Source organism: Peromyscus leucopus, chromosome 17 (genome assembly GCF_004664715.2).
Source record: "Peromyscus leucopus breed LL Stock chromosome 17, UCI_PerLeu_2.1, whole genome shotgun sequence".
Classification (NCBI taxonomy): Eukaryota; Metazoa; Chordata; class Mammalia; order Rodentia; family Cricetidae; genus Peromyscus; species Peromyscus leucopus.
In genome coordinates, this window is record NC_051077.1 from 5,949,499 (window position 1) to 5,971,501 (window position 22,003).

Here is a 22,003-nt window from a genome sequence, read left to right on the forward strand (position 1 = left end):
GATGGTGTTTTCATTAATGAGACTCATGGCACTGAGACATTCACATTGAAGAGGCTTACCATCAAATACTTCCAATGCATCAAATTGTTTTTCACTTTGAAATGTGTCCACAAAGAGAGTAATGTTAAAGTTTGGCTCCACTTTAATACTCCAAGCGCATGTTTGGGAATTAAAATAGTTGCCTGGATACCCCGGACTGAGTATCACTCCAGAAGATTCTGTTCGTACTTCATTTGCTGGACATTGTGCTAAAGAGAAAGAGACAGTTAGAGGTCTCGATTAACATAATTAATCCAACGTTGATGGGATAGATTCTGTCTTTCTACACAAGATCCCATGAAAAGAGAAGACAGTTTGTTGAGCTCTGACTACATTTAATACAGGACAAAGATACCTCAGAGAGAGGTAGAGTCATGATGAATAGTATGTGCTTTCCACTGCATCTACATAACACTGGCCATTGCACCTATGGACCACCCTAATGAGGCCTCATGAATTTTATCACAGCAACACAAGCCATTTCAATGCAAAAGTAAAGACAGATATCTCGTCTTCAATACAATATAAAACAATATAGCTCTTTATAAAAAAAAAATTCCCACTTCTATTCTGACCTTCGTTATACTTGGATAAATAAAATCTAAATATTTGATATGACCATTTAGGTATGAAAAGAATCAGAGAAAACACTGTCAAAACCACCCTGGACTGTTTGCTGTAATTTTCAGCAGGACCCATGATTTCTAAAGTAAAATATCTTTTACTGAAACACTAAGATACTACAAGTTTAGTGACACATTTTTTCTTCAACCTTCTATTTTGATCCAGCTACTTCTAGGCTAATTAAGAAAATTTTAATGTAAAATCATCAAAAGAATTCCTTAATGCTATCTCTCATTGCTGAATTAAGTTATATTATAGAAATGCTTTCTTATAGAGCTACAAAAAAAACTCCAATCAGCTATAGTACATAAAAAGTGATGCACTAGCATTATTCACAGAGTTTAAGCAGATCAGTACCCAGATTTTCCCAAAGACAATGAGCATTTGTCAAAGATGGGCATCTCATTTGGTGGGTTTTCCCATTTTAATGAGTTAACTGTGTGCTATTATTTACATATACATTTCAATATGAAGACACTTCTCAAACAGGAGGGAAAAGCTTATAAAGTGTCACTCCTAAATATTGTCTTTGAAGGTTGCCCATTCAGAGTCTAACTGAAATGTTCCTTATAGTTCAACAGACTATTAGACAAAAAACATATGCAATTAAATCTACCACATAATCCTTTAAAAATATTATAGATCAAAGTCCTAAAATATTCACAGTATAAACTAATTACAGTAATGATGCTGAAAGTAATTCCAAACGGAAGTCATAGACGGCACTCGGTCAAAAGTCCTATTTTCCGCAGTGATGGTGATAATACAATTAGCTATCAAATGGGGCTGGCACCTTCGACAGATAGTGTTTTTAATGAGAAATGTTCCCACAGGTTCAGGCATTTGAAGAGTTGGTCCACAGTGGTGATACTGATACTGTTTGGGGAAGCTAAGGAGGTACAATGTACTGGAGGAAGTACGTCACTGAGGGTAGGCTCTGGGAATATACAGCCATGCCTTACTTCCTCTTGTTACTTATGCTGCTTTGGATTTGCCACAAAGGTGTGATCTCTCTGCTCCCTATTCCTGCTGCCACGCCACCCCGCCATGATGGACTCTTCCTCCTCACCACAGTGGACTCTTGTTCCTCTGGAATCGTTAGTCAAAATAAGTTTTCTTCCATCAGTTGCTTTGGGTCTTTTTGTGTGCATTTTTTCCCCCAACAATGACAGAAAAGGAACAAATAAAAAGAAGAAACTCTTGCACTGACATATCAGCTGAGTTCTATCTTCTCATTTTAGTTAAGGTGGGAGAAAATGGAAAGAACGGGCTCAGGTCAGTGAGCACTCTGCTTTATTGTTCTGAGAAAACATTGTTCATTAAAAACATGGAATCAGCATGCCCAGCAGAGCTGTGTCTTTTTGCTAAGCCTTTGAACACATACTCCAAGACTTTGAGCTAAGCATGCCCAGTTATCTGAAGTGTTAATCCAATTGATCTTATCAATAAAAAAGCTGGAGTCAAATATTGGGGTAAGACTGAAAGATTGGAGAACAAGGAGCAGCTGCCAGTTGCTTCCTACCTCTCTTGCTGCTCTGGCCAAAAAGACCAAGATCCTCTTTCAGCCCCACCCTACCACTTCCTGTCTCCACTCTCTACAGTCCTCCAAACCTCTATGGTCAGCTAGTGGCTAGCTCTGCCTTCTGACTCCAAGCAAGCTTTATCTGTCAAAACACAATCAAAATACCACACAACAGTTATCCACTTCCAGCTTTCTTCTTGAACTATAACCTCAAACTGAGTAGGCTCCATAATGTATGCCAGTGCTAAGAATGCACAGGAATGTAACCACACCTCATATGCTTTCGTATAGGAATACAAATAGGTTCCTGTAATAAAAACCCCCTATGATTCTGTCCTTGGGAGATACCTTTGCTTTGGAAATATTCCTACTGTCCCCCTCGCTTCCTGTAAATAAATTGCTCTACTATTTCATCTTCTGTTATACATTTAGTCTTTGTGTTTACTAAGAGGCAAACCCATTCATTCAGTCACAAGATCACTTGGTAAAATTTACTTTGCCCATTGGACATGTTGATATTGTTGAAAAGAACACGGCGGCACATAGATTGGGTTTTGTGCCTGTGCACACCTGTGTGGGCTTGAGAATACAGTCCCAGGGATTTCATGGACCTGCTTTCGTGTTGCAGTGAGGGCCAACACTTCTTCTGTCTCTGCTATAAATAGGGGGTTGTAACAGCTACCCCTCAGGGTTAAGCGAGATGTGGCAGATGTAAATGTCTTTCTTAAATAGAAGGTGCCATATGGGCAGAGGTATTATAGAAACTGAAAATGTCCTGGCTACATACCCTCCTTTTCTCGACAGGCAGGTGCTACCAAGTAGAGCCTGCTCTCTGTGTTTCACTGGGGAAATATTCAGCCAGGCTTCCACCTTGTATATCCTACCACTGCAACGAGAGTTTTAAATGGCACAGAACTTCGGACCATCTGGAACTAGGAAACTTTGCAATGAGTTGCTGAATGCCACCTGGGAAGCCATGGTCACCTCCAGGACTGGGGCACAGAGCAGCTATCCAAATCGGAAGCAGCCTTGAGCAGATTCATTCTTATTCCTTCTGTTTTTAAAATGTTTTCATTGCTTAGCAGAGAAGATGAAATGAAAATATAAGCAAAGTCTTTTTTTTTTTTAATCAGGTTCCTTGTAACACTTAGTGCTTTATTTCCAGACACAAATATTATTTAAAAAAAATATATTTGAACAGATTTCCCAATCAGCCCAAATGTCCCTGTTTCCTCCTGTCTGCCCTGCTGTTTCCTGGGAACTTACTCCTTCCTGGAAGCTGCTATAAACTGTTGCCAGGAGCAACTCAGCTAGTATGAAGGTTCCCACTCCCTCCGGAGGGTGAGCATCTCAGTTCTCCAGCAGCAATGATACCTTTACAGCCCCCTGTACCTCAAAAGACATTTGACAAAACTTCTGCTATGCGAGGGGCCATCAAGAGGTACCTCATAAAGGAGTTTGCCTGCAAATGGAGCCAGCTCCTCTGGGCACGCACACGGCATACTCAGTTATTTTTAGGAAAGATCAGTTGTGAGGCTTAAAAACATGAAGCACTTTGTTTAACACATCTTGCAGGACATCAGCAAAAATACTTTAGGATTAGGAACTTGAACTAGAATTTCTGGTCATTAACTCCTTAGCGGGGTGTGGTGGTGCATGCCTTTCATGCCAACACTCTGGAGGCAGAGGAAGGCGGATCTCTGTGAGTTCTACCAGTCTGGTGTACATAGAAGTTCCAGGATAGCCAGGGTGACAGAGAGAGACCCTCAGAAAAACAAAACCAAAACAACAAATAAAAAAGACTGATTCCTATCAGGCATGGGAGTGTACACTTTTAATCCCAGCACCCTGTGGGTTGCAGCAGGAAGATTTTAGTGCACTCAAGGCCAGCCTGGTCTAAATAGTTACTTCCAGGTAACCAGGGCTGCATATGAGACACTGTCTCAAAAAAACTAACAATAATAAAATAAATAAATAATTGTAATTAATAAAAAAATTAATTAATATGGTAGACAAGGTCATGAGTTTGAGAAGGAGTTCGGGGAGGGGCACCGGGAGTTGGAATGGGAGAAGGGGGACTGGAAATGGTGTAAATACAGAAGTCATGTATGAAATTCTAAAAAAAAAAAAAAAAACAAATATTAAGAAAACTAACAACAAATGCCTATGGGAGGAGAGATTGGTGAAAACCAGCAAGACCCTAAGGAAAGGGGAGACTCTGTCACCCGAAGCCTAGGAGGGTGGGGCTGTGGGCATGGGGAAAGAACACTGCACTCAACACCCTTCCCAGTGCCCTCCCTCTGATGCCTCCAGAGGAAGGTCATCACCAAACAGACTTGGGCTCACTTTAGTGAACACGGTGCAGTTACAATTGTATTGGTTTTGTTCTGCCTTTTTGAGACAGAGTTTCTTTACGGAGACCAGGCTTGTCTCATACCCACTTCTGCCTCCTGGGTACTGGGATTAAGGGACCACCAACCCAGATGTATGTTTCTAAATGTTAAAGGTATTTTTCTTTGTGTGTGTGTGTCAGAGAGAAAGAGAGATGGAGGGATGGGGAGAAGGGGGGGGAGGGGAGAGGCACATGCACTAGAGCATTGTTGTATGGAGGTCAGAGGACAAAGACCAGGAGTTGATCCTCTCCTTCTACCATGAGGGACCCAGAAATCCAACTCAGGTAGTCAGCCTTGGTGACAAGCACCCTTACGCACTGAGCTATCTTGCTGGCCAAAGTCTATTTTTAAATCACATTCCGAAGACTTCTGTGAGCTCCTAGTGGTCTGTAGCATGAGGCCACTTTGCAGTTAAGGCCTCCTAAAAGCCAGGCTCTGAGAGAGCCGGCTCTCCTAACACCTTTTCCCTAAAGTACACACAGGGCAAGCTGCTCCTTTTTCTTGGGTACCATGCATCTTTTCCTGCTTCTGACTTTATTCATTGTTCAGTCTCCTTTAAAACACTTTCTGCCCCCACCCCCAAACACAGGAAGTCCTAATGTGCTGTCATCTCTTACTCAGTTTTCTCTGAATTAAGGTAGAGTTTGGACATGGTAGCATATTCTCAGCACAGACTGCAACCTTCCAGAGCTCGGTCCTCAGTCCTCCCCATTCCCCTCCCCACAAACTGTTGGCAGCTTTCAGGGAGCTGTGAAGAGTATGTATAACATTTGAAGAAGTGAGATTCGAAGTGAACGTGATTTCCCATCAAGAATTTATTGAGGGACTGACCCCCACTTGAGTCCTACAAAATAATTAGAAAACAGAGAAAGATTTTAATTAAGTGCTTAAGTGATTAGGGTCGGGTAAAAGACAGGCATCTGAGCCCTTTCAAAATAATGAGTTGCTCAGAGAAACACAACTAAGATGGTTCTCATCTCTTTTTAACGAATTTGCTCCAGAAGGAAAAAGAACCCAGGGCTGTTGGGAACCTTAGAGAGTTGGGGGGTCACAGGCTCCTCACCTCCAGACAGAGCCAAAGTTGAGGCTGTGGAATGTCGGGGGCACAGGTGGCGGCTGTGCACAGGGAACCGAGATAACGGGTTCACAGTGGTGTGGGCTTACTCTGTTTTGGGGATAGACATGAGTTCAATTTTATTTCAGCAGAAACCGAGTTAATCTGGACAGGACACTGTAACAACAAAGGAGTGTTCCTCATTCTGTGAGTGGAATACAAAACAATACATGTGCCTCTTCTGGACTTGTTTTAAGCTCTCCATCCTGAAAGACTTGGAATGTACCTTTAAAATGTGACGGTTGCCTATAAGTATAAAATGGCCAAAGTTCAACAGTATAAGTTCTCTCACCTTGAAAAGAGAATTCCACGACCATCAACACCATGCTAATATAGTAGAGACACCCAGTTTACCCAAGAAAATGACTCAGGAATCCTAACTCTATGTCCCAGCTTGGCATCTGAGCACTTAAAGGATGAAGATGCATCGTGGTTTCATCCACTGGTCATGGAAAGTCACTCTGCCTGGAGCAGACTGGGGTGGCTGCTCTCCAGTGCAGTAGCTTCCCAATAGTGTGAGCTCTTTGTGTTTAGTGATTCTGAAGTTACATTTTTTTTGAGTGATATAAGGCATTGTGAACATTCAGTGGTCATTCATTCCTAAGTGCAGCTCATTTTCTAGGTTGTTGTTGTTGGTGACCTCTTCTCAAGGTGACACAGGTGCTCCATCATCAAGTCTCAAGACCCTGGATGTTATTAGACAGCCAGACAAAACCCATGTATAAGTATGTTCCACAGTGCAGAGACACCACTTGTGAGGTACACCTATGAGAAACTCACCAGATATTCACAAGTACTTTTAGCCTCTTCAAAAGCACATAAGTAGCTGGCACCCTTGTGTGTGATGGGTAAAGGAAAGAGACATGCCAATCACTTGAGAAGCCCTTGCTGGGGCTCTGGTCCCTTGACAATGCTCTCCCCGCTGTTTCTTCTTCCTGGTGCATAGCATAGCCACATTCCAGAACAGGGTGAGTCCTGCTCTCAAAGGCTCCCTATTAGAACTGTGATTATTTAGAGTAAGTTGAAAATAATGGCAGTGAACGTGATAGTATGTTTGACCTCCTTGGACCATCTAAGGCTGTTTCTTCCCACTGTACTTGAAAGTGGTCCCTATTAAATTATATTTCTTAAGTGAACCAAGAAGCACAGTCTAGAACTCTGTTCTTTTATTGTAAATTATCTAAGTCCCAGCTAGATATGGTCAGTTTATGTTAGATGCATATACAAAACCTAAAGTGGATATATTCCATTGTTTATACATTTTTATACACAAAGGATTCAACACCAGATGCCTAAATCTAAGTGAAGTATTGACTGGGAAATCCCAGGATGCTCAGTTTGCTTGAGAAGGACCCAAAACATGAGGCAGATTACAGAGATGTAGAGAAGGGCTGTAACATCAGGGATGGATATCAGCTGCTCTTTGATATTTACTTTTTGTTTAATATTTAATATTTAAATTTTTCTGTATTTGAATATTCCCATGATGCATTGGTTGAAAAGAGTGTGACTTAGATTTATTTTTGAGGGTGGGCTAAAGGTCAAAGAGTCATCCAATACCTCTGTTAGCAGCTTGTGAGACTGACTCAGCACAAACCTGGGTCAAATTCAAACCTATCCTCAGAGACTGTCAGAGCGACTGATGCAGCAGGACCTGACCTACCTTCACAGGTGGGTGGAGAGCCTTGGAACTGGAGCTGTGAGCTGAGTTTGCATGTCAATGTGTCACTCCCAGACAGCGTGTACCCAGGGTGGCACTGGTACTTCACGAAGTCCCCTGAAAGAATCAACCCAATACCCTGGGATCCACATTCCTGGAACATTTGACTGGTGTGACTGCATAATGAACTATCATAGTTAGCAAACCATTTCAGAAAGAGCGTCTGCATTCACTTTATGTATGTCTTTAAAAAGTCAAATTTTCTGCTCTTAGTTTATAAAATTTAATATTACTGAAACGAGACCATATCTAGCTGTCCTTTTCCTTGGCCCATACAACCATTTGTCCCACTTTCCAAACGCCTCCCTAAATAAACAAAAGTGCCACAGTTGTTTGGGATCTAAGCAAGGCTGTGGCATGGCATGTGGGAATGGCTTCAGCAGACCCAGCAGGGCTTGCCCATGATCCTGGCCAGGGAAACAACATGGCTCATTTAGCCTAGCCATCATGAGTAGAGTAGGAACTGGACAATGTAATTTGACCAGCATTCTGAAGCAAGGTATGACCACAGGAATACAGATTTGTGATTAAGACTGAGAAATCCTGGGTTCTAATAATTACACTGTCCCCATGCAGTGCCTGGGTTCCTAAGAGGACCAGCTGACTAATGGATGAGACCATGACTAAAAACAAAGCAAGAGTAACATTTACAAATAAAAGTTTCTGAATAAAAGATTTATAATAATTATCATTAAGTACATACTACCAGAGTTTTCATTTGAAGTTATTACTTACAGTTAACTACCTTCTAAGACAGACTCTGAGAACTTAAGAGAAAAATAGTAGCAATCCCACAGAGCAAAAGACTTAAAATGACAAGATCAAAATCTAAACTAAGTCATTTGGTCCATAGTCTCTATACAAGGCTCCATAGTGTCTTGGGCCAGCTTTCCCATATGGTTACCCCTTTACCTAAAGTTTGAATCAGAAGAAACGATAAGAAGCCATGTCCCATGGTGTGGAACAAAAGAAAGCAAGGACATATTACCTATTTCAAAGTCCTCGTCTTCTGTCAGCAGGTCAGCCTGTGGCACTGCTGGGGGAGGTGGGCACCGCTTCAGCTGAAATGCTAACATGGGTTTATGAAAGAGGATAACAGCTGTGGTTACCTTTGCTGAACGATCAAGTTACAAGGCTATGTACATGTGTAAATCACTCTCTCTAGGAGCTCATGTTGACTTTTAAATGCCTAGCAATACCTGAAGCCCAGGGGTTGAAAGCATCCAATTAGAATGATCTCTACTCTCCCTCTTTTGGAAGCCACCATTGAAATTATCCCATCACAGCCTGGCTAGGTTAGTAAGCTTATCCTTCTCTTGTCCTGAGAAATGTCTTAGGGTCACAGGAGACTAGGGGCTGGTAACCGTTCCCTACTGCTCTCAAGGACATCATGAGGTTAGTGTTGCCCCATTGGTCATTATATGATGGTTTCTATGACATTTCTTTAGAGTTAGGGACATGAGGACCTGCACAAAAGTCAAGTGTATCACCATGGTCTGTACAACAGGGTCTCACTTATAATTATGAAGCAATGAATGAACCCCAACTAGCTAGCAACATGACTTAATGAAATGAACTGACAACAGAGGTACTGGCCCCCACAAAAGGCTTCCAGGACACTCTGGCATCCATGTGGGACACTCCAACAGGCTCTGAGACAGCTGGAGATAAAGTGTGTGGGCATGGTGGGGAGCGTTCCTGGGGCTCTATGCCCAGCCACTAAAGCAGAAATACACTGACCATGAAAATTGAGGACAAAGAAGCCTCCATTGGAGAAATCACTGTGGAATTTGAGCAGGACCTGGTTGGTGGAGCTGTATGCTGTCTCGAGGGCAGTGTTCCCACTGAAGACTCCGAGCTGAGGTGAGTTCTGGTCAGGACCATCCCTGGGAAAGAGAGTGGGCCACCAGAGGAAGAAGTTCAGTGTTATAGCTGAGACTGTGCAGCCAGCTCCCCAATATGGTCAGGAAGAGTACAGGGCTGATCTAGAAAGGCCAGTGCACACTGGACCCTTCCGGGACCCTGCAGTGACCAACAACTTCATTTTAAGGTGCACATGGTAGCCACTTCCTTATGACTAATATTTATAAAAAAAAAAGTTTTACGGCTGAATTAAAATACTAAAAAAATGAAGTAAGACATTCCCCCTGGCACTGACTCAGTCATAGGATGCTTGGTGTTTAGGAGATTCACTATCCTGCACTTTCTTTCTCCTTTCTTTTTGTTCTGATTGTGGACAGTGGACGTGCATGAGTGGTTAAGACTAGGATTCTGTGCAACAGGATCTAAATGAATCTGCTGCTTAGTGGGACTGCTGCTCTGCTGCCTTGTTGTGGAGCAGCAGCTCCCAGTAAGTCAGCTCCATAGCCACTAGCTCAGCTTCTCAGAACCTCCCTCCAAAACCTGTCATTGCAGCCTGAGAAGGTAGCTTCCCCTGGGCCCTGCAGAGGCATTGGCCACAGTGACTCTCCTGCTTAAATCCTGTATGTGGTTCCCCCTGCATTTTAGATAAAATGTTAAGGCCCTGTGGTATCTGTTCCTTCTGGCCTAGGCTCCTTTCCCTTTCTCCTGGAGCTGTAGTAAGAATTCGGCTATATCATATGCTCCCTCACATATATCACACACAGGCAGATACACATAGACACTCAATAGGCACATATATTCACAAACAGACTATACACACACAAAAAACCAGTCATATATTCATATATTCACATATAAATACATACAACACACATATGTGAACTATATATTCATCACACATATGAGAACTATATATTCATATACAGACACAAGTAGACACAGATACAGGTGTAGCTAGAGTTTTCCTGCCTGGCCCATAGTCAGGACAAATCTCTCTCACCCGCCTATCCCACAGTTGCTCAGACCCAACCAAGCAAACACAGAGACTTATATTGTTTACAAACTGTATGGCTGTGGCAGGCTTCTTGCTAACTGTTCTTATATCTTAAATTAACCCATTTCTATAAATCTATACCTTGCCACATGGCTCATGGCTTATTGGCATCTTCACATGCAGCTTGTCATGGTGGCAGCTGGCAGTGTCTCTCACTCAGCCTTCCACTTCCCAGAATTCTTCTCCTCCTTGTCCCACCTATACTTCCTCCTGCCTGACTACTGGTCAATCAGTGTTTTATTTACTAACCAATCAGAGCAACACATTTGCCATACAGAACATCCCACAGCATACAGGCATGCAATAAGTACTCATTTATAAACACACCCACACAAACATGGACATACAATGTAGTTGTACACAAACATACACAAAGAGACCACATATGTAGAGACATACAAATACTTATACATCATTTATCATACTTCACACACGCACATGTATGGGTCACCTGTAATTTCAACAGTGCTACCTTCCTGGTAACCTAGGGATACCTTCTAGGTCTCCCATCATAATATTCATGTCAGTCTCCCCTTTGAATTGCGCCTGAAATCTCTAAGGTGTAGCTTGTCATTTCTCCAGGTCCTACCTAGCAGGTTCATGTTCATCGTATTCTGGCCCAGGTTCCTCTGCAAGGCTCATGGGAAACCAGGCCTGTGCAATCTAGGTTGGGGAATGCCTTGAGGAAACACTTCTTAGTGTTCTTTCATTTCATGCATTCATTCAGGGGAAAACACATTACAGTTTTCTTTAAATATATACTTATATGTATGTATGTATGTATATACATACACACATATATACAAACACACACACACATATATATATGCACACACACACACACACACATATATATATATATATATGCACACATACATATATCCTTTAAAACTATGGAATAAGACAGGTGCAGTGGTATACACCTATACTTCCAGCACTCAAGAGGCTGAAGCAAGAAGACCTTCATGAGTTCAAGGCTAGCCTAGGTTGCAGAGTAAGATCTTATTTCAAAAAAAATATCAATAATGTAATTAAAGCAAAATGTGAAATGAATTAATCATGACTGTTCCTATGCATTCAAACAATCTGGTTATTTCTATCTTATAGCAAATTAGATATATGCCTTGGAATTTCCTTGATATAGCTTGATTTTTGTTGGTGAATTCTATCTTCAAGAGCTACCTGGACAGATCATTTATAAACAGGCAACCTGACAAATTAGACCCAAGTGCTCATCCAGAACATCCTGCCACCAGCAGAGACTTCCATTTCCTGGAAGGAGTCATACCAGACAGCGATGTAGTCGTTTACAGCCTCCGTCTGCAGCAAGGTGAAGTTGATGTACACTCCATGTCCTGGAGGGACAGTGACCAGCCACAGGCAATCCTTCAGAATTGGGTATTCATCCGGAAACCCAGGGGAATAAATGGTACCATTCTGTGATGTCACATTATACCCACAGGGAGCTGAAAAGGGAGACATTGGCAATAAACTAAGATGGTTGATTTTCAGAAGTAGGTAATGATCCTTCTGGTGTCTAAAGTCAAAATTTCCCCCTTGTAAGAAATAACTGAAATATTTCTCACACTTCTTTGTCAAACTTATTCCTCTAAAATCTGGAAACTCCAGGACAATTATACCTATAAGTTATCTCAGTCTCATTTAATATATTCTCCAAGTCTTTAAAATCCCTCAGGATAGTCACTCCCATATGATTAAAGAAATCCTGCCAGTCATTGCCTGTAGCTGAGCTGATAATCCATTGGGCTGTCCACTGCAATGGCTTATGCGGAAATCAGACATAAATAGAGAACTAAGTGGTTTTGTTTTCTGTCACTTTGCTAAAGCCTATTTAAGCCCCCCAAAGAGTGGCAGTTAAGCCTATTCGCCTCAAAACAAAGACATTATCAATTCTTTGCAAATCTGTACCTGAGGAAGGAAGATAAACTTTCTTAAGTACACTTCACAAAAACGTGGCCAAATCTAACAGTGTTTGTTTATGTGGAGACGCATGCCCAATCTATTTTGACTGTCCTTAAAATTGATGGTTATTGTTGCCAAAGCAATTATTTCACTTTTGGAAAAGTGAGATGACCACAAAACACAAGAGCCTGGAGTACATATGTTGGCTTTCTTCGGCCTTGATAAAGATCATGACTAAAAGCAACTTGGAGAGGAAAGGTTTTGTTTGAGTATACAGTTTACAGTCCACCATGATGGAAAGCCAGGGCAGGAACTCAAGGCAGGAACTGAAGCTGACAATGGAGGAATGCTGCTTATTGGATTGCTTCCCCAGGCTTGCTCAAATTAGTTTTTATTTAGAATTCAGGACACTTGTTGAGGGATAGCACCACTCACAGTGGACTAGGCCCTCCCACATCAATTATCAGTTAGGGCATTTTCTCCATTAAGATTCCTTCTTCCCAGATATGTCTAGGTTTGTGTTCAGGTGAGCAAAACCAATCACTATGCTTCATTCAAATGAGTGTAGCAGTGACAGGCACAAAGTCAACTTTGAAGTCACACCAAAGGCAGGAAATTTGGTCACCATCAAGAATTTTTCATGACTATCAAATTTGTATCACAAAAATTTTAGAATTTAGGTGCAATGAAGACATGACACAACACACCAACACACACACACACACACACACGAGAGAGAGAGAGAGAGAGAGAGAGAGAGAGAGACAGACAGACAGACAGACAGACAGCAGACAGACAAAAGAGATAGACACAGAGAGACAGAGAAAAAGATTTATCTCAAGATGATAGTAGACTCAAGTTCTGAGATACCATGTACCTGAGCCATCGTAGCAGTCACATGCTGGTTTCAATAAAAGATCAAAGAGACTGAAACAACTCAAGATGTTGATAAACCTACCACCGGAGAAGAGAAAGAGCCATGCAGAGCTTTCTAGAAATTTGACAGTGGAATGATTCAGTGGGTTTTGGAGTCAGACAAGCCATGATTTCAAACATAGCAGAGCAAACATTCTTCAGTGCCGCAGTTTTGATCATCAGTGGGTGAGGGCTAGAGCCAGCTGAGACCTGGAATCTATAAATGTGCCTCACACCTCACAGCCCTCAACAGCCGCTTACTGTCCCTGAGGATGGAGCTCCCTCCCCCTCCAGGCTTCCGTACTGAGCTCTGCTCTATGTGGGCAGCCTGTGCATTTCTCCTGTCTAGCTGTCCAAGTAGAGTTGGCTTTTCCTTGCAAATCCAACTCACTGTCACTGTGTCCTTGTAGTCTTCTCTGCAAATCTTGTTGGCTCATCTAGGATGTGGTTCAAGGATCTTCCCCATAATTCTGTTGGACATGGAAGGCACCCCTTCCTGCTCCTGACAGCCTCCCTCCACTAGCTTCTGCTCGTCTGAGAGATCTCTCTTCTCAGTGGACAGTAAGAGGATGATGGTCAATAGATGACTCAGCACTGCACACACTGCAGGGACTGGTTGTACCAGCATATTTATATGTTCATGGGTGTTACTTCCTGTTGACATATAACTCAATATCCCTTGTACACTTTTGCTTTCTGATTTGATCCTAACATTATATTATGACCACTCAATATATAGGATCATTTCCCATTGGATACATAAGTAGTACACAGATATTATGCAGGCATATCACCCAGACATAAAAAATAATAATAAAATAAATTTTAAGATACTGGAAAATGTGATGATATATTGTGTCTTCCAATATATTGTGTCCTCCAATATATTGTGCACCCTAATAAAACTTATCTGGGGTCATACAACAGAACAGCCACTAGATTAGACATAAATGCCAGACAGTGATAGCACACGCATTTAATACTATTACTTGAGAGGCAGAGACCTGTCTGGATCTCTGTGAGTTCAAGGCCACACTAGAAACAGCCAGGCATGGTGACACACACCTTTAATCCCAGCATTTGAGATCTCATGTATTTTCTTGTGAAGGACATGCCTTTAATCCCAGGAAGTAATGACAGGAAGCAGAAAGGTATATAAGGTGTGAGAACCAGGAACTAAAAAGGCTTTTAAGCTTATAGGCTTTTAGCAGCAGTTCAGCTGAGGTCCATTTGGATGAGAACTCAGAAGCTTTCAGTCTAAGGATTCCTGGAAACAGAGTTGGATGAGGAGATGTCCAGGTGAGGTTGGCTGTGGCTTGTTCTGCTTTTCTGGTCTTTCAGAATTCACACCAAAACCTGGCTCCAGGGTTTTATTATTATTATTATTATTATTATTATTATTATTATTATTATTAAGACCATTTAGTCATTCGTGTTACAGGCAAATTTAGACTATATTTGTAACCACAAATGATACCTTTACTATTAAGTTACAGGTAATTTAATAAATTGTAGTTTTAAAGCATATATTGACAGTTGTAACCATTTTTGAACTGATTTCTATGCAATTATGTTAGTGGCAACAACAACAACAACAAAACAATTCTCCACACACAAGCAATCATACCTTGAGCTGGGGTGGTGTGAGTGGCTGCAATCCTAGCACTGAGGAAGCAGAGGCAGGAGAACACTTGGAGATTGAGGGCAGCCTGAATTATATAGGGAGAGAAAGAAAGAGAAAAGAAAGAAGGAAGGAAGGAAGAAAGGAAGGAAGGAAGGAAGGAAGGAAGGAAGGAAGGAAGGAAGGAAGGAAGGAAGGAAGGAAGGAAGGAGAGAGTTGGGGAAGAAGGCAGGAAGGGAAGAAAGTAATCATGATGACTTAACATGTAAAGGTACTTACGTAATCCTGACTTCCTGAGTTCAATTCTCAGAACACAGGTAAAGTTGGATAGATAGAACCAACTCCACAAAGTGGTCTTCACATAAGTGCCATGGCAACGTGTGTGGAAAGGCCCAGGAACAATAATAAAAAGCAGGACAGAAATGCCTTCAGTTTCTTATTCAGACATTTTTCATGTATGTGCTTTGGTAGGTAAGACTTTAGAGCATAGTTTATACTCAGATAAACTAAGTGTATACCAATTTTATTTAGCAGATTCTTATGCAACATAACCTATAAATATCTTCAGCATATTAATATGAATTGATTTAATGTATTGGCAAGAGTGGTTTCATTAACATCTAGCACATTCAGTAGGATGGTCTGAATTGGACAATTTTTAATGCAGATACATGGAAGTCACTCCAGTACCTATATTTTCCTTCTGAAGTTTTCTGAGCCTTACAGGATTGGACCTCTGAAGACAGTGTTCAAACAAGGAGAATGTTCCTGCTCTGCAGGAAGTGGAGCCTGGCTGAAGTGGGTGGATGCTGAGGATTGGGAAGGGCATGCTGGGAGAGGATCAGGTTACAGGATGCTGTGTTCTTTGTGCAGGGCAACCTTGCAGCCTTGCAGAGAGTGAGTGACATTGCAATGTCTACAGTCCTTAAGAAACAAGGGCTCTAGCTTTAGCTTTAACAGTTCACAGACAAAGTGACTTTTGTATTAAGACTCTAAGCTAATTATTAAAAACTTAATTCAACACGGAGAGGATGTTAAACCTATATTGAACGTTTCTTAGAAAACCCTGTATAGACCTTCTAATTTAATTCAGTTGTTGCATTATGATATAATTTTGTATGACTGGTATGTTTCAGTATATTTTAAAGTTCATGACATTATTGCTAGGAGTTAACGTATAATGCTGCATTTAAACTTATCCAGAAGGTAGAGATGTGCAGAATATCCTTGTTCAGTGAAGAGTTTGGCCAGAGAGCTAGGCCTCCTTTTGGGAGGCAGCTCAAGAGCATACAGTAGTCTCTCTGTATGAGCAGTGCACAGCTAACTTGGTTCAGAAGGACAAGCTGGTGAACTTAAGGCAATAGAGCTGTGACCTGCCCAGGTAGACATCTGTCAGTCATGGCTATGCACATAGCTACATCAGAAAGGCTTGGCACTGGAACTGGATGGGTTTCCCAAAGTAGTCATTCAACATTGCATTGACTCTGGAGAGCCACCTAAGATAATTTCAACATCTTTTCCCTGTCATAAACTGCACTGACAAACTCAGGTTCCCCAATCTCTTGGAAAGAGCCTTGTGTGGTGGCCTCGCTAGCCCCAGTGTCATGCTGTGAATATCACTCTATATAAATAAAACACTGATGGCCAGTGACCAGGCAGGAAGTATAGGCGGGACAAGGAGAGAGGAGAATTGGGGAAACAGGAAGAAGGAGGGAGACACACTGCATCCACCGCCAGGACAAGCAGCATGTAAAGACGCCGGTAAGCCACCAGCCATGTGGCAAGGTATAGATTTATAGAAATGGGTTAATTTAAGATAAAAGAACAGTTAGCAAGAAGCCTGCCACAGCCATACAGTTTATAAATAATATAAGCGTCTGAGTGATTATTTTATATGTGGATTGTGGGACTGCGGGGCTTGGTGGAGCCTGGAGAGAAGCCCTCCAGCAACAGTGTCAGAAGAGATGGAAAGACTTAGAGCTCGTTGACCAGCCAGCCAGTCTAGCTTATCAATGAGCTCTGGGCTCAGTGAGAGATCTTGTTTCAGAAAGAAAGTTGGGAAAAATAAAGTTGCGAGCAGCAAAGGCAACCAAGTCTGTCCTCTGAGCCCCATATGTATTTCTTCACATACATACACACACACACATGAACATGCATACTACACTCAGATGTACATAGATATGCGTTCACATACACATGCATGCACATGCATACCACACTTAGATATGCATAGATATGCACAAAATTAAAATATAAAGAGAATGCCAAAAATATGACATCATATTTAAACTGTGCCAAACAATACAGACCATTGATTCTCCATATTAGAGAACCAGGCTTAAAACTAATAAAATAAAATATAGGATACTTAATTTCCCTTTAATATTAGTATAAAAATCAATGAATTGACCTCTTATTTGTGAATTAAAAGTATTCAAGTTAAAATCAGAAATCAGAAAAGATTTAAATCCTTGTAATTTCAAAGTAATTGACAGCTGTCAATCTGAGAGGGTGTTATTGCTGGTTCATCCTTTGGTTTATTTTGGTGAAGATGGGGTTGAATACATGGCCTTCTTATGTTCAACGTCTGCTGCACCCTCATCCCTGGGTAAGAGTTTTCAAATGGAAAATAGATGTAAATATTATTTAAAATATCTTAATGAGAAACAAAAATCCAGACACATTAAAAAAAAACTATTTTATATGAAATTAAATAATCATTTGAATTTTTAAATACAGCTAACAGGTTTCTTAATTTCATAGTTGTTTTTAAGATTATTAGAAATAAAAAATATGGATGAGATGGGTTTTAAAATCACACCACATACTATTTTCTTTCCTGCTTCAGTAAAAATTCGCAGCTAGGTACCTTCCCTTCCCCATGAGATAGAGGTTTTTAACATTTCAAAGGCCCGTGGAGTTGGAGATTTCATTATTATTCATTCAAAGTTGCTGCATGTGTAATGCAGGATCCAGGCTTGACAGTAAGATCAGTGTTGCAGACACCTCCTCACAGATGCCATGCCCCATCAGTTTGTTTTACCTTGACATTGCAGAAATGCCTAAGTCATCCTAAACATCAGGAAGCCATAGTGAAGCAGGGCAGTGTGATTTCCACTCAGAGGCAGCACAGGCTGTGTGGGTACCTAGACCACACTCTACCACTGCTCAGCATCCTAGGAACTCAAATCACCAAGTCACCATCGTGACTGGCTGATGGAGGCAGTCTGAAGACAGGGTTGTGCCCCTCCCTTTGGCTCTCAGACTCCTGAAATAATGTGGGGGCAAGAAACTGACATTTCCCCAGGCATCTCACGCTGGGAGAAGTAAAGTCTGAAACTGGGCTCCAAGCCAGAGTCTCACAATTCTGATAGCTTGTAAGACCCCCTTTTACAAGAGGCTGGAGCTGAGATGATGATGGGACAGTAGTGATCAGGACCACACCTTGGCAGGGACTACTAATCACCTGTACCTCTTGCCTTCTGTGTAAAACTCAGCCTCATGTCAGGACCTTAAGAATGGACTTGGTGGTTGGAGGTCACTATTCCTTTATTCCTCATCCCAAAGTGACCACAGTGAACGCAAAATTTTCACAATTACTTGTTTCTTTAGTTGGCCTACTGAGAAAGGGTGTCCAAGCCTAGCTCCTTAAGCTCCCAGGGCTCAGGTACTGATCCTAACCACTCGAGTAACAATCCACACAGTTAGGCTTCAGTTCTCTGGAAGGATCTCTACTGTGTGCTTCTACTACTGCTGTCTTCCACCTAAAGTGCTCTGCCTCCGAGCAGCAAATACTGTGAGCTGTTCAAGGTCCCCTATGACAATGAACTATTTTCTGCAATACAGATGCAAAAGGCAATTAATATAAAAGTTGAACAAACAACAGTGTGATGGTTAATCTACACTGTCAACTTGATGAGATTTAAAATCAGCATGGGAACAAGTCTCTGGGCATACCTTTGCGGGGTTCTCTAGATTAGGTTAATAGGATGAGATCTACCCCAAATGTTGGCAGTCCGATCCCATCGGCAGGGATCCTGGACTGAATGAAAAAGAGAAAGAGAACTGAGTGCCAGCATTCATCTCCCTGTGCTTCCTGTCCAGAGGCTTCGTGACCCGCTGCCTCGTCTTCCTGCCACCGTGACTTCCTCAGCAGGATGGAAGACATCTTCAAACTGTAGTCACAATAAGCCCTTCCTTAAGTTGCTTTGTCAGGAAATTCGCCACAGCAATAAGACGAGTAACTAATAATAAAAAAGACTTGCCAGGACTACATCCTGTATCATTGCTGTCCCCTATAACCACTGTGAAGGTCAAGGAATGTCATCACCTCCCATTTCCTTTGGGGGCCTGTGACGATTGGCAGGCTCTTGTGTCTGAGGCTGAGTTTTCAGTGTTTGTATCTAATACTTTGTTATCTTCATAATTTCCTCAAGCATAGACTATACATTCTTTAAACTTCCTACTATGTGATATCTTTCTGAAATATATAGTCTATTGTAGGGAATCTCAATGAACAAGGAAAGCCCCTGCTGACTGAACTCTTGAAGTACTGCATGTTCACTGAATAGTTCCTGCCTTGGGCTTCCTAGGAGAAGCTCAACAGTCCCCAGGGGAGATGAGGAGCCTACCGTCACACCGTGGGAAAGGGTAGTTCCAGTTCCTGTCAGTGCCATGCTGGCAAGTGAGCACAGGATGGCCCAGCAAGATGTAGCCTGGGTAGCACTCAAAGGAGATCGACTGGCCCACGCTGTAGTCTGAGTTGATCATGAAACCATTCTGGAACGCAGGTGGGTCTGGGCAGTTCTGTAACTCGTAAGCTGAAATGACAAACAGACAGCATCAAGCTCCCAGCAGGTGTCAGGTTCAAAAGGACTATAGAGAAGGCATATAAGTGCAGTCGGCTCCTGAGGATATAAATGTCTAAAAAACATCTTTTCCAAGTTTCAGCTGCCATCCTAATGAGGCAAGAAGAAATTAGCAGAAGAAGAGGTTATAGCCACATGCACTTACTAAGCACCTAGTGTGTGCATCCATAGATTCACAACATACACACAAAAGAAACCTGACAAAGTTTATTCCCTTGGCAAGAAGTCACAGGCACAAACTAAGTTGGAAAGCAAGAGAAGCAATAACTAAAAGGCCTGACTGGAATGCTGAGTGAACAGGGAACTGGTATTTCTCTCTGAATGTAAGGGAGACACACCACCCATCTCTGTGTTTCCAGATGCACAGTATGCTCTATTTTGTTTAACTTCATTATTTGGGACAAATAATACATGAAATCTCCTTCACTTTTTTTATTTTTCAAGAAAAATAGAACTGTAGAATCATGAAGCTAGCAATTACTCTTTGCACAATTGCTATAATAACTATTTATTGTGGTTTAATCATTAAAATAATTATGTTCTATCGGGTGTGGTGGTTTACGCCTTTAATAGAGGCATGGAGAATAGAGACAATTGGAGCTTTGGGAGTCTGAGTCCACCCAGCGCTTCATAGTAAGATCCTGTCTTAAATATACAAATATTTCTGAGTCAAGATTCTAGCTAGGATGACAGCCAGTGTGTCCTGCTCCTGCGCCATTGTTGCAAGATCAGCCATGAATCAGTAATGCGAGCTAGCCCACACGTCAGGTGCAACTCCGGCTATAGGCATCTCAGAGCTAAACAAAGCCCCACCATCAGCTCCTACCTATGTTCCCATCTTTCCATCTCTGGCACCACCAATGCACAGAAGAATATCCTAACTCCCTTTTTTAAAGCCACATGGATATACTGCACAAGCAGTTGTGGAAAAGGGTGCTTAGTGTCTCTGGGATAAAGCACACAGGATCCTGTGTTGAATGTAGGTGGAAAGTTTGAGAGGTGGGGCCTAGATAGAGAACTGGCCCCTGGTGTGTGACTGTGATGACTGTACCTACTCAGTTCTTTCCTCACACACTGCTTCCTCTCCACCATGATGTACCTAAGGAGATAGCCTTCTCCACACATTCTCATCACCATGATCTTCTGTCCAAGCACACGGGTCCTAGGCGACCAAGTACTGAATTCTCCAAAGCTATGAGCCAAATCAACCCTTTCTCCTACAATGCTGCAATCTGAACATCTGTCACAGTGATGAAAATGTAATTCACATAGAGACCAGATGAGACTCTCAAACACTGTTAGAAAGAGTATGATTCCCGGGTAGCCTCACACACAATAGAATATTGAATGATAATGAAAAAAGACATGAGGGGCTCACAGAAGTGTGACATGGAAACTGAATGGACACATATACCAGCTATCCATTCCACCATTCAAGATGAAGGTGTGCCTTGAAATTCATAAATAAATACTGAGAAGTACTCTGGGCTGGGATACCTACCTAGTGCATCAAATACAAACACTTCTCATCTTTGTATTAACTACCTGAAATCAAGAGGCCACAGGAGAAATGGAACCAAAGGCTCATGGCACACTTGGGGAAGTGAATGAGTATACTACACGGACACTCATAGAACAGAGCCACAGCATTGGAATGGGAGGCAGATACAAGCGTAGACCTAAGAGGTGGATCTGAGTACCTCCTGGGTTGTGTTCCGTGCTCAGGGTCTCGGCATTCCTAGGGAGGTCCTGTGGGAAGATGCCGGGTAGGTACATCCAACAGAGACTGTATTCTGAAGGATCTGTGCACACTCTGTGTAGAGGGTCTTCAAGAACATTTGCCAAACAGTAAGCATTACAAAGCGTTATTATTTATCAATAGTTTATATTTATTTAGGGAGGTACTCGAATGGTGTACTTTCTCTTCGAGATGACAGTGTGCAATAGTCATAGGTCATTGGCTTTCTCATTTAAGGTAACATAATTGGCCATAAACCTTCAGGTGAGCAATCTGGATAGTTCCATGGGAAGACTGTGTTCAGTACTTACTCTAGCAGTACTGTTTGCAGAAATATCTGTCTTGAGGATAATTTCAAAGGAGAAAAGGCTAAATGTTTAAGAATGTCAGGTACAGCATTATTTACATTAAGATAATCAAAAGTCTAGACAAATAATAGCTGACATCTGAGATGGTCTCATAAATACCAAACACACAGCATGCAGGGCTCACGTGTAAGAGTATTTCTATTTTGCAATGGTGTGGAAGGGTTACCACAGTTACCCTTCTTAAATTGGTTCTTCTCCTGGGCTAGTGATGAGCAGCACAATCCTCTCCTGTGATTGTGGG

General features: G+C 41.9%; 1 protein-coding gene across 1 annotated transcript in view; it reads right to left on the reverse strand.

Annotated features, from left to right (window-relative positions):
* Positions 1-22,003, reverse strand: part of Csmd1 (CUB and Sushi multiple domains 1) — a 1,301,483-nt gene that overhangs the window by 97,417 nt on the left and 1,182,063 nt on the right. The window contains exons 41-46 of the mRNA XM_028882070.2: positions 19,420-19,608; positions 11,618-11,795; positions 9,153-9,298; positions 8,401-8,481; positions 7,356-7,469; positions 60-248 (exon numbers count right to left, since the gene is read on the reverse strand). Coding sequence (XP_028737903.2) covers positions 60-248; positions 7,356-7,469; positions 8,401-8,481; positions 9,153-9,298; positions 11,618-11,795; positions 19,420-19,608 — 897 coding nt within the window. The remainder of the gene's footprint in view (positions 1-59; positions 249-7,355; positions 7,470-8,400; positions 8,482-9,152; positions 9,299-11,617; positions 11,796-19,419; positions 19,609-22,003) is intronic.